The following is a 12,808-nucleotide window of genomic DNA, read 5'->3' as shown; positions in this document are numbered from 1 at the left end:
TTTACAGATCGCACTCCGATGCACTTGGCCGCCGAGAATGGGCACGCGCACGTCATCGAGATACTGGCCGACAAGTTCAAGGCGAGCATCTTCGAGCGCACCAAGGATGGCAGCACGCTGATGCACATTGCATCTCTCAATGGCCATGCTGAGTGCGCCACGATGCTCTTCAAGAAGGGAGTCTATCTCCACATGCCCAACAAGGATGGTGCGAGGAGTATCCACACTGCCGCCGCCTATGGACACACGGGAATCATCAATACCCTGTTGCAGAAGGGCGAGAAAGTGGATGTGACCACCAATGTAAGTGGGTTTATATATATGTGTCTGCAGAGTATTATAAATATATCTTATCCTTGTAGGACAACTACACGGCTCTACACATAGCCGTGGAGTCGGCCAAGCCCGCCGTTGTGGAAACCCTGCTCGGTTTTGGAGCAGATGTCCATGTTCGGGGTGGAAAACTCCGTGAAACACCATTGCACATAGCAGCTAGGGTCAAGGATGGCGATCGATGTGCTCTCATGTTGCTGAAATCGGGAGCCAGTCCCAATTTGACGACGGACGATGCACTCACTCCGGTTCATGTTGCTGCCCGCCATGGCAATTTGGCCACACTGATGCAGCTGCTGGAAGACGAAGGCGATCCGTTGTACAAATCAAATGTGAGTAGAAATTAAAGGTAATTACCCATAGCTACTAAAAATCCCTCTCTTCAATAGACGGGTGAGACACCCCTGCACATGGCTTGCAGATCCTGTCACCCGGAGATCGTTCGTCATTTGATCGAAACGGTGAAGGAGAAACATGGTCCGGACAAGGCCACCACGTACATCAATTCGGTGAACGACGATGGCGCCACGGCGCTGCATTACACCTGCCAAATCACCAAGGAAGAGGTGAAAATCCCCGAGTCCGATAAGCAGATAGTCCGAATGCTTCTGGAGAATGGAGCAGATGTCACGCTGCAGACCAAGAATGCCTTGGAGACTGCCTTCCACTATTGCGCCGTGGCTGGTAACAATGATGTCCTGATGGAGATGATTTCGCACATGAATCCCACGGACATTCAGAAGGCAATGAACCGTCAATCTTCCGTGGGTTGGACCCCTCTGCTGATAGCCTGCCATCGGGGGCACATGGAGCTGGTCAATAATCTCCTGGCGAATCATGCTCGTGTGGATGTCTTCGATACGGAGGGCAGGTCGGCCTTGCACTTGGCAGCGGAACGGGGTTACCTGCACGTCTGCGATGCTTTGCTGACCAATAAGGCTTTCATTAACTCCAAGTCCCGTGTGGGACGCACAGCCCTCCACCTGGCAGCGATGAACGGATTTACGCATCTCGTAAAATTCCTCATCAAGGATCACAATGCGGTGATCGATATCCTGACGCTGCGAAAACAGACGCCGCTCCATTTGGCAGCGGCCAGCGGGCAGATGGAAGTCTGCCAGCTGCTCCTCGAGCTGGGAGCGAATATCGATGCGACGGATGATCTGGGCCAGAAGCCCATCCACGTCGCCGCCCAGAACAACTACTCTGAAGTGGCCAAACTCTTCCTGCAGCAGCATCCCAGCCTGGTGAATGCCACCAGCAAGGATGGCAATACCTGTGCCCACATTGCCGCCATGCAGGGATCCGTCAAGGTGATCGAGGAGCTGATGAAGTTCGATCGATCGGGTGTGATTTCGGCGCGAAATAAACTCACGGATGCCACACCGCTCCAGTTGGCCGCCGAGGGTGGACATGCGGATGTGGTCAAAGCTCTGGTTAGAGCCGGTGCCTCCTGCACTGAGGAGAACAAGGCAGGATTCACCGCTGTCCATTTGGCAGCACAAAATGGTCATGGACAGGTCCTGGATGTTCTAAAGAGCACGAATTCCTTGAGGATCAATAGTAAAAAGTTGGGCTTGACTCCGTTGCATGTGGCTGCCTATTATGGCCAAGCGGATACGGTCAGAGAACTGCTGACCAGTGTTCCGGCCACTGTCAAATCGGAAACGCCAACGGGACAAACTCTATTCGGTGATTTGGGCACGGAATCTGGAATGACACCACTGCATCTGGCGGCATTTTCCGGGAACGAGAACGTGGTGCGATTGCTCCTCAACTCGGCGGGTGTTCAAGTAGATGCGGCGACCACAGAGAACGTGAGATATTGTCAAGAATAACTTCCTTTATTTACACTTAACATGATCATGATTTTCAGGGCTATAATCCACTCCATTTGGCTTGCTTCGGTGGACACATGTCAGTGGTCGGTTTGCTCCTGAGTCGGTCGGCGGAACTCCTCCAGTCGCAGGATCGTAACGGCAGGACGGGCCTGCACATCGCCGCCATGCATGGCCACATCCAGATGGTGGAGATTCTGCTTGGCCAGGGCGCGGAGATCAATGCAACCGATCGGAACGGTTGGACGCCACTGCATTGTGCTGCCAAAGCCGGCCACTTGGAGGTGGTGAAGCTGCTGTGCGAGGCGGGTGCCTCTCCGAAATCGGAGACCAACTACGGCTGTGCCGCCATTTGGTTCGCGGCCTCGGAGGGACACAACGAGGTCCTGCGCTATCTCATGAACAAGGAGCATGACACCTATGGCCTCATGGAGGACAAACGATTCGTCTACAATCTGATGGTCGTCTCCAAGAATCACAATAATAAACCCATCCAGGAGTTTGTTCTCGTCTCGCCAGCACCGGTGGATACGGCTGCCAAGCTGTCCAATATCTACATTACTTTATCCACAAAGGTGAGGTGTCATTAGGGGAATAACTTATATTATTATTATATATTTAAATAATTCCTGAAATCCTTAAGGGTAGTAAAAGTTCTCTGGTCAATTTTCTTGATAATTTCCGTTCAAGTAAACTTGAAGAAGTTCTGTGATTTTAATTTATTGAAAGTCTTTTTATATTTTGATTATTTTTATTTATTGGTTAATGTTTAATATTTTTTAAAGACAGGTTTAAAGTTCATTTTACTTCATAATTAATTATAGAAATATATATTTTGAAGGCTGATTTTATATTTCTATAAAATAACAAGCAAGTATGAAAGGTTTTACTGCATGTTAGATTGCTTCTGTGTGCTTAGCCCAAAGAATTTTGTGGAGAATGTTTAAGCAAGCTTGTAAACGTGGCTCTATATATATTTTGTGTATATATAATTATAATTTTAAAATATTTTTTAAATATATATTTTAAATAATTATATCTGAAACCATATTTTAACACTTACTTTGCCTTCTCAGGAGAAAGAACGCGCCAAGGATCTGGTTGCAGCTGGCAAACAATGTGAAACCATGGCCACAGAGCTCTTGGCCCTGGCAGCTGGCTCTGATTCGGCGGGGAAGATTCTTCAAGCCACCGATAAGAGGAATGTGGAATTTCTCGACGTCCTGATAGAGAATGAGCAAAAGGAAGTGATTGCGCATACGGTGGTGCAGCGTTACCTGCAGGTGTGTAGAATATTAAAAGAGCATTAAGAAGTGATGGAACGAATAACCTGCTTATCCTTCTATAAAGAAATTGTCTTAAATAATAAACGCACAAATAACTCCATCCGTATCTGCTCCAGGAACTCTGGCATGGCTCCCTGACCTGGGCTTCCTGGAAGATCCTCCTCCTGCTGGTGGCCTTTATTGTCTGCCCGCCTGTGTGGATTGGCTTCACCTTCCCCATGGGCCACAAGTTCAACAAGGTGCCCATCATCAAGTTTATGTCGTACCTCACCTCTCACATTTACCTCATGATCCACCTGAGTATCGTGGGCATTACGCCCATATATCCCGTCCTCCGACTGAGTTTGGTGCCCTATTGGTACGAGATTGGACTTCTGATCTGGCTGAGTGGTCTGCTGCTGTTCGAGCTGACGAATCCGTCGGATAAATCGGGATTGGGATCGATCAAGGTGCTGGTGCTGCTGCTGGGGATGGCCGGCGTGGGGGTCCATGTGGCGGCCTTTGTCTTCGTCTCCAAGGAGTATTGGCCCACGTTGGTGTACTGTCGGAATCAGTGCTTCGCACTGGCCTTCCTGCTGGCCTGCGTTCAGATCCTGGACTTTTTGTCATTCCATCATCTATTCGGACCCTGGGCAATTATCATCGGGGATCTGCTGAAGGACTTGGCCAGGTTCTTGGCCGTCTTGGCCATCTTTGTGTTTGGCTTTTCGATGCATATCGTGGCGCTGAATCAAAGTTTTGCCAATTTCTCGCCGGAGGATCTGCGCAGCTTCGAGAAGAAGAACCGAAATCGGGGATACTTCAGTGACGGTAAGTCCAAACGTTTGCTTTGCTTGATTCCAGTCTACCTTTTTACATTTTTAGTTGGAAACTATTCCATCTTGTTTTCGTTTTTCATTTCCGTTTGGAATGTTTCTTGCAAAACTTCCTCTTTTTTGAACGTTCACAATGTGTCTTGATAAGTATCTGTGTCTGCCTTGAATGAACCAAACAAAAAAGCCATCTAATCTGTGTGTGCTCGATGTTTTCACGATATAAGTAAATAATAAACCAATGAACCAACAACTACAACCACATAATACAACAATTGCATGCTCAACAAGTACAAAAAAACCAACCCGAAACCTCCTCCAACCTTGATGTCGTAACCCCTGAAAAAACCTTCAACCCCCGAACCCCCAAAACCGAACCCGAACACGTATTAATAATGTTCTTCCTCTGATCTTGACTCCAATCTCCGATATATATCCAAAATCCAAATGGAACAGATGACATGCCCACGCCTCGACCTCCGCCCGCGGAGAATTATGTCGATAGTCGCTTCAGCGAATTCCGGCGAAAGCACAAGGACGACCGTAAGTCTCCTCCTTCCTCCTCCACCCCCAAAGTCACCATAAAAACCACTCTGCAAAATAACCTCCTGCATTTGCATGGTCCCTATATACATATATCTTGGGGCTGACCCTTAACCCCCCCAAACTAACTCCGGTTCCGCCCATTTGGAATCGGATTCTGCCGTTGCCGTTGCGTTGCCGCCTTCGATGTTGTGTGCGTAAAGTTTTATTGTCGTTTGTTTTTCCAGTTGTTCTCCAGTTTGGAAAATCCACCATCCGCACACTCGCTGCTCGAAATCCCCCTCTCGCCTTGCTCAGTTCTTTCAGTTCCTTTCGTTTTGAGGCATGTTCCCGTGCGGTGAATCCTCGATGTTGTGGATCTGTGTATTAATAATAGGTATCAAAGCTAAGATTTATTTATTTAGTTATGAATTTTATTCTTTATTCTTGTATTTGTTGTCTAGTTTCTTTACTTGTGGTTTGCACATTGTTTAAATAATAATTAATAATTGATTGGTCGAAAAAAATGTTTATAAAATATAAATTCAAAGAATGGTATTATAATATTAGTCGCAGCCTAAAAACCTGTGGAGGAATCATTTCCGACCCCGTAAATCCGATATATATTCTTGATCATGATAAATAGCCGAATAGAACTAGGCATGTCCAAGTCAAAAAAATTTTTTCGAAATTGTATCCATTTTTTTAAAAAGATAAGGGGTTACATCGTTAAATTTATCAAAAATTGACAAAATTTTGAATTTTCTGAAATTTTAAATTGAGTATGCAGATTTATTAACCTTATAAAAAATAGCACAGAACAGGTTACCAAATTAAAATTAATGCATTTTTGACTTAGTTATGACATTTAAAAAAATTGGAATTAAATAGCGTATAAAAACTTATCGAAGTTAGCTTATTTTCTTGTATTTATTTATATTGTTTAAGCTATACAGTACATTGTATTTGTTTATAACGTTAATGTTTAAGTTATTTGTATATTTATTTTTCTATAATAATTTAATAATAGCTTTTGCGTTCCTTAATCGATTTTAGTCGATGTGTAACCCAAAAGATGCCCATTAGAACCGTGTAATTAAACCAAAAACTGCATGTTGATGTTTAACCAAGTCAAGTCAATCAATCAATCAATCAATAAATCAGCATAATTTGCCTGCCTGGGGCTTTCAGCTTGCGCCGCTTGCCCACCACCAAAAAATTCTGCACAATTGAAACAATCGAAACCGATCGAATCGAATCGAATCGAAAACGTAACCGCTACTCGAAAATCGATATTGATACCGATAGACTCGATGCTCGATATTCGTTAGACCGTGAGATTCGAACTGCTCAGATGCTCAGCTGCGAGATGCTGCTTTTGACGTGTTTAAACGCACTCACCCGCACTCTCCAACAAATCCACCAATAATATTGTAAAGTTTCCAAATAATATCCAACAATATCCAAGCTCGCACAAACGCCTGTGCCAAGCCGATAAATATCCAAAATATATATTCGTATATGTGCTATATATTATATATATATATATATAAATTGAGCTGCAGCATTAACCAAAAGCCCCCTCAAACGATATAAAGATTATGAGATTGAGATTGTGAGTAACGTAATGTTCGGACCCATGTTAGGACCCATGACGCCCTTTCTGGCTTTCGAGCGTCTGTTCTTCGCGGTCTTCGGACAGACGACTACCCTGGACATCAATCCCATGCGACACTTGCGTCCCGAGTGGACCGAGGTGCTCTTCAAATTTGTCTTTGGCATCTACTTGTTGGTGTCTGTGGTTGTACTCATTAACCTGCTAATTGCCATGATGTCGGATACTTATCAACGCATTCAGGTTTGTATACCCCGACTCACCACTAATCAGTATTTTCTCTCTGCTTTTCCCTCCTCTTTTCTACGCTTTGTGTTATCTGTGTGTGTGCGCTTTGAACCTCGAAAACAACCCCACGAACTGACCGAAATTGAATCAATCGAAACCGAAAATTGGGGTTGGTCGATCGGACACAACAACGTAATGAATATCGTATATATATATCGTCGCATCCACCAACCCGGAACTGGGCGTCCGTTATCTTTTTATTTTTCAAAATAATATCCACGCGCCGCCGGCCAATATCCAATGCGTGCTGTCCGGGGGTGTCTCTACCATATTCCGTATTCCGTATTCCGAATTGTATCTATATCTGTAAATGTATCTGTATCTGTATCTGTAAATGTATCTGTATCTATAATGGGGGCACCGACGCGCAGTGCGCATGCATCCGATAAACTCATTCGAGTTGTTGTTCTTCGCCGTGTTCGGACAGACGACAACCGAGCAGACGCAAGTTGACAAAATCAAAAATGTAGCCACGCCCACTCAACCGTATTGGGTCGAGTACCTGTTCAAAATTGTCTTTGGCATTTACATGTTGGTGTCGGTGGTTGTGCTCATTAACCTGCTGATTGCCATGATGTCAGACACCTATCAACGCATCCAGGTAGTATTGCTAAAAGCGCTTCCATATAATCCCACTTATGACCTCTATTTTATTACTTTATATTATTTAGCTGTAAGTTAAGTATTGCAATTAATAATTAACTGTGTTTTACTAATCTTCAAGTCTTTTTCAGGGGGGAAGTGGGAGAGGTGATGTTAATACTAATGTTTATTAAGGTTTATAAAGATGTTTGAGTAGAGTAATTGTCAGGGTTTTGTGGTCCGTTTATTCTTTCTTTACCTATTTAATAATATAGTTAGTTATCTATAGGTCGTATAGTCTGATCTCTCGACTATTATGTTCTTGAATAATGATACAAAGGACCTTGGCTTTATCTGTAGATCCATCAACTGCCCAGACTTGCATCTTCCAGGTTTTTTCAGGAACTTTATAATTATAATTTATCTAAGGGATACATTTGTTGCATTCCCAACAAAGCTGTATCTCGAGGATGGAAGCCGTAGTCCAAGCTAAAAACAAAGCCAAAATCCAAGCCATGTTCTAGTTTTATTCTTTTTTAGAGCAGCTCAGACTTAGCTTAGTGTTGATTAGAGCCTAGAAGTGTTTCCTGCTTTTGTGACCTGTGTTGAGCAAAGGCCAAGGCCAAAAGAACGTGGCCGAAGCATGCTTTCAAAGTACATATTGTTATAAATATATAGAAATTGTTGCTGCATGTCGTCTATATTTGTGCCTGTGTTTGTCCCTAGGACTTAAGTCTCCTCCTCTCTTCCGAGAGAAAGAGATATACCAATAAAGCGGCCAGGTTTTGTATGTCAATTTTGTCGTTTATTTAGTTCTCAGAGAACTATAAACTTAAATAGATAAAATTGCCATCCAAAACAGGCATCTAGATTTGTGTATCTCTATTATTGATTACCTGATTTTCGCAGCTCTTAAGTTACGTATATTACAAAACAAAATCTGTAAATTCCGAGGCTTTAGATCACAAAAACTCATCCCGTGTATATCTTTGTTCTTGTTCTTTCCCAATATATATCATATCATGTCATCGCGCACCTGCTAAAAAAATGTAAACCTTAAAAAAACCTATGAAATACTAGGCCCAATCCGACATCGAGTGGAAATTCGGCTTGTCCAAGCTTATACGCAATATGCATCGCACCACAACAGCGCCCTCGCCGCTTAATTTAGTTACCACCTGGTTTATGTGGATCGTCGAGAAGGTCAAGGTAAACTCTCAGGTGACAAAGGCCGCCTCCCAGCCGCTGTCGCTCTATATACTATATACGCTGTATACTATATACTACTACTATATCCTGTACCCTGTACCTGTATCCTGTTTCTGAATCTTGAATCTGAATCTGTTGACTCTCTGTGCAACTACCAGAACCGAGCCTGGATGGGCGTAGTTGTAGCTGACCTTTTCCCCAACCCATTTAAAGCAATTTGGCAACAAACCGCAATGAGTTCCATCACTGTGACTGCTTTAAGTGTGTTGTTTACCTGTTTACCTGTCGAAACACACCTTTAGCACCCTATAGCACTATTTCTTGATTTCCAAAAATGCTTTAGTGATCGAAAGAAGATGAAGGGATTTCTTTTTAAATGAAAGGATAGATTCACTTTTATTTATGCTCTTTATTTAACTTGGAAAATGTATTGATTTATTGTTTTCCATTCTAATTTTATAAACACATATTATAGTTTTAGTCAGTAGCTTAAAAACCTATGAAAAATTAAATTGAGTATGCAGTTTCATGAACCCAATAAAAACTAACATAGAAACGCTTTCCGAATATGAAGTTTACCAGATTTTATTAATCGGAAAATTGTCTTTTAAACATATGGATTCATGAATGAATGAATATATCCCTTCGATCATTAAATGCATTTGTACACTCAATGCACTTGGCACCCAACTTGCTTTCGATGTGATTACCAATATGCTGACTGCGTTTATGTTGTGTCTCTTGTCTTGTATGTGATCTATGTCCTGTGTCTAATGCGCCTTGATATAACCCACACAAATCTGCAAACCTGCAAATCCTGCAACAATCCTGCAATCCTCGCCAAATATCAGGCACGCATGAAGAAAAAGAAGCGTCCAAGTCTGGTTCAGATGATGGGAATACGTCAGGCCAGTCCGCGAACGAAAGCCGGGGCCAAATGGCTATCGAAGATCAAGAAAGGTGAGACAAGTATGTATCGCTGCTGGGCTAAGCCAGGCCAAGACCCCGTGTATCCTGGGAAAAGAAATAAACCCATTCGAGGGGTTTGGTAGCTAACAGCGTGTCAGCCCAAGTGTAACTCTCTCTCTTCCATACAGTCTTCTTGCTTCCTCTTTCTCTACTACTTTCTCTATTACTCTCTACTTTCTCTGTCATCTGACTAATTGGCTCGCTCTAGCTCCAAATTCTTTCCTTTCGACTATCGTCTTTACTGTATTTTCATTGAGAGAAAAACGCCAGATGATTGCGGGGAAAACTACACAAGTTTTCCTGATAGTATATATACCTTCTGTGAATTTATGAAATAATGTAGCTATCATCAGGCGATTTTATCTCAGTGGATCTTCTTGGAATAAAGTAATCCAAACTAACGATATTTTCGTCCTAAAATTCCCAGACTCGGTGGCTCTGTCTCAGGTTCATCTGTCGCCGCTGGGATCACAGGCCAGCTTCTCGCAGGCCAACCAGAATCGCATCGAGAACGTGGCCGACTGGGAGGCAATCGCCAAGAAGTATCGGGCTCTGGTGGGCGACGAGGAGGGTGGTTCGCTCAAGGACTCGGATGCGGAGAGCGGTTCCCAGGAGGGCAGCGGCGGTGGGCAACAGCCGCCGGCACAGGTGGGCAGAAGAGCCGCCATCAAGGCCGCCGCAAAGGACACCAAGAAATAAATCAGAACACACACCCTACACCGGCACACACACACTCTCTCTCCACTCTCTGCGTTTTTGGATTGGCTAATTAATCACGTTTCGATTGCAGGTCTAAGCTTCAACCTCTTCAACTTCTCTTCCAACTATCCAACTATCCTGAACTCTCCTCCTCTCTCTTCTCTTCTACTCGACTATCCCAGAGTCTGTCCTTCTGTACTCCTAAGTCTAAGTCTAAGTCTAGATCTAAGCTCTCACTTTCGGGAATGTCTCTCTTCTCCATTCAAGGAGGTCCTTCCGAAATCCTTAAGCTAAGCCAGCACTTCCTAAACTAATTTTAGCTAGAATATTGAAATTGTTTTGGGTATCTTTCGATATTTATTTTGATATTTCCCATTTTAAGCGTGTCGGCGATAACAGATTTACGATAAACGAAACAACAAAACAAGTTTTCCATATTTGAGATTTTTGAAATAAATATAACGAAAAGTAAATGCAGTCGCCAGTTTTGGAACTGTTACTTTTTGTCTTACATTTTTTTAACCAAACTCCTAGCCCTTTTTGTATTAAGCTGACAACTCCCGCGTCTACCGGATCGACCATAGGCTTAATTATGATTATATATTGTAGCTTTTAAGTCTTTAACCATAGCTTCAAAAAGGTTTTATAAAAAAAGAAAACATATCGCATGATCTCATCGTTCCCCGGGTAAACTTTGTCGTCCAGCAACTACATCCAATTTATTTACTAAGCTTGATTAATTTTTTATAAGAATTGTATGCCTAAAAGAATTGTTAATTGTACTTGAATGTAAATAAATAAGACATATTTGAAAAAAAAACTTATAGATTAACTTAATTGTTTAGGAAATACAGTGAGGATTACAAACTTTACACTCTTTGGTATTATTTTCAAAGCAAATAAGAAAAAACAACGTGAACAATTTATATAAGAATATGAAGTCTTCTTTTTAACATTTATCACATTGAAATGAAGGCTTTTTTAACGATTATACTAATATTTTAATATCAACGAAATTAAGGAGAAATTACTTCTCTAGCTTAAAAATTATACATTCTTTTCTGGAAGTGATCAATAATCATCAGTGGGAATCAAGTAATCATCAATTACCTTCAAGCTTCGGACTGAAAGTGAAATCCCATTTTTTAGTCGTTATTAACAATATTTTCATATGCAAATTTTAGTACAAATGAAAAAGTAAAAAAGTTACAACTAAGCCAAAAATGCATTAATTTCAATTCGGAAAGCGCTCGCATGTTTTAGCAGGTTAATAAAACTGCCTACTCCATTTAAAATGTGAATTTTGGGCCGATTTTTGCAAATTTTAATGATGTAACCCCTTTCCTAATTTCCGAAAAATGGGAAATTTCAGAAAAAAATTTTTTTCGGCCGGATAAAGCTGAAAAGGTTCCCCTGTTTATGCTGATCAAGAATATATATGATTTATAGGCTTGGAAATGACTCCTTCACTTTCTTTTAAGCTTCGGACTGAAAGTGAAATCCCATTTTTTAATCGTTATTAAAAATATTTATATATGCAAATTTTAGTACAAATCAAAGTGTAAAAATGTCATAACTAAGCCAAAAATGCATTAATTTCAATTCGGAAAGCGTTCGTATGTTAATTTTTAGCAGGCTAATAAAACTGCATACTCCATTTAAAACGTGAATTTTTGGCCGATTTTTGCAAATTTTAACCCCTTTCCTAATTTCCGAAAAATGAGAAATTTCAGAAAAAAAATTTTTTCGGTCGGATAAAGCTTAAAAGATTCCCCTGTTCATGCTGATCAAGAATATATATGATTTATAGGCTCGGAAATGACTCCTTCACTTTCTTTTAAGCTTCGGACTGAAAGTGAAATCCCATTTTTTAGTCGTTATTAACAATATTTTTATATGCAAATTTTAGTACAAATCAAAGTGTAAAAATGTCATAACTAAGCCAAAAATGCATTAATTTCAATTCGGAAAGCGTTCGTATGTTAATTTTTAGCAGGCTAATAAAACTGCATACTCCATTTAAAACGTGAATTTTTGGCCGATTTTTGCAAATTTTAATGATGTAACCCCTTTCCTAATTTCCGAAAAATGGGAAACTTCAGAAAAAAATTTTTTTCGGCCGCATAAAGCTTAAAAGATTCCCCTGTTGATGCTGATCAAGAATATGTATGATTTATAGGCTCGGAAATGACTCCTTCACTTTCTTTTAAGCTTCGGACTGAAAGTGAAATCCCATTTTTTAATCGATATTAACAATATTTTTATATGCAAATTTTAGTACAAATCAAAGTGTAAAAATGTCATAACTAAGCCAAAAATGCATTAATTTCAATTCGGAAAGCGTTCGTAAGTTAATTTTTAGCAGGCTAATAAAACTGCATACTCCATTTAAAACGTGAATTTTTGGCCGATTTTTGCAAATTTTAATGATGTAACCCCTTTCCTAATTTCCGAAAAATGGGAAACTTCAGAAAAAAATTTTTTTCGGCCGCATAAAGCTTAAAAGATTCCCCTGTTGATGCTGATCAAGAATATGTATGATTTATAGGCTCGGAAATGACTCCTTCACTTTCTTTTAAGCTTCGGACTGAAAGTGAAATCCCATTTTTTAATCGATATTAACAATATTTTTATATGCAAATTTTAGTACAAATC

General features: G+C 41.3%; 1 protein-coding gene across 4 annotated transcripts in view; it reads left to right on the top strand.

The window, feature by feature from the left end:
- nompC (no mechanoreceptor potential C) overlaps window positions 1-10,973 on the top strand; it is a 30,111-nt gene extending 19,138 nt beyond the window's left edge. For 2 of the 4 annotated variants that reach the window (XM_020956786.2, XM_086832503.1), the window contains 11 exons: window positions 8-303; window positions 363-665; window positions 723-2,150; window positions 2,210-2,746; window positions 3,248-3,454; window positions 3,574-4,267; window positions 4,726-4,812; window positions 6,438-6,649; window positions 8,357-8,485; window positions 9,337-9,445; window positions 9,882-10,377. In XM_020956786.2, coding sequence (XP_020812445.1) covers window positions 8-303; window positions 363-665; window positions 723-2,150; window positions 2,210-2,746; window positions 3,248-3,454; window positions 3,574-4,267; window positions 4,726-4,812; window positions 6,438-6,649; window positions 8,357-8,485; window positions 9,337-9,445; window positions 9,882-10,153 — 4,274 coding nt within the window. In that variant the 3' untranslated portion in view covers window positions 10,154-10,377. Of the gene's footprint in view, window positions 1-7; window positions 304-362; window positions 666-722; window positions 2,151-2,209; window positions 2,747-3,247; window positions 3,455-3,573; window positions 4,268-4,725; window positions 4,813-6,437; window positions 6,650-7,065; window positions 7,296-8,356; window positions 8,486-9,336; window positions 9,446-9,881 lie in introns of all 4 variants that reach the window. The other 2 variants (XM_086832502.1, XM_086832501.1) reach the window with 2 other exon arrangements.
- The last annotated feature ends 1,835 nt before the right edge of the window (window positions 10,974-12,808 follow it).

This window comes from Drosophila serrata, unplaced genomic scaffold (genome assembly GCF_035046125.1).
Source record: "Drosophila serrata isolate PLE 108 unplaced genomic scaffold, ASM3504612v1 contig_249, whole genome shotgun sequence".
NCBI classification, from domain to species: domain Eukaryota; kingdom Metazoa; phylum Arthropoda; class Insecta; order Diptera; family Drosophilidae; genus Drosophila; species Drosophila serrata.
Note: the sequence above shows the minus strand (reverse complement) of the source record. Positions and strands in the feature narration are given on the sequence as shown.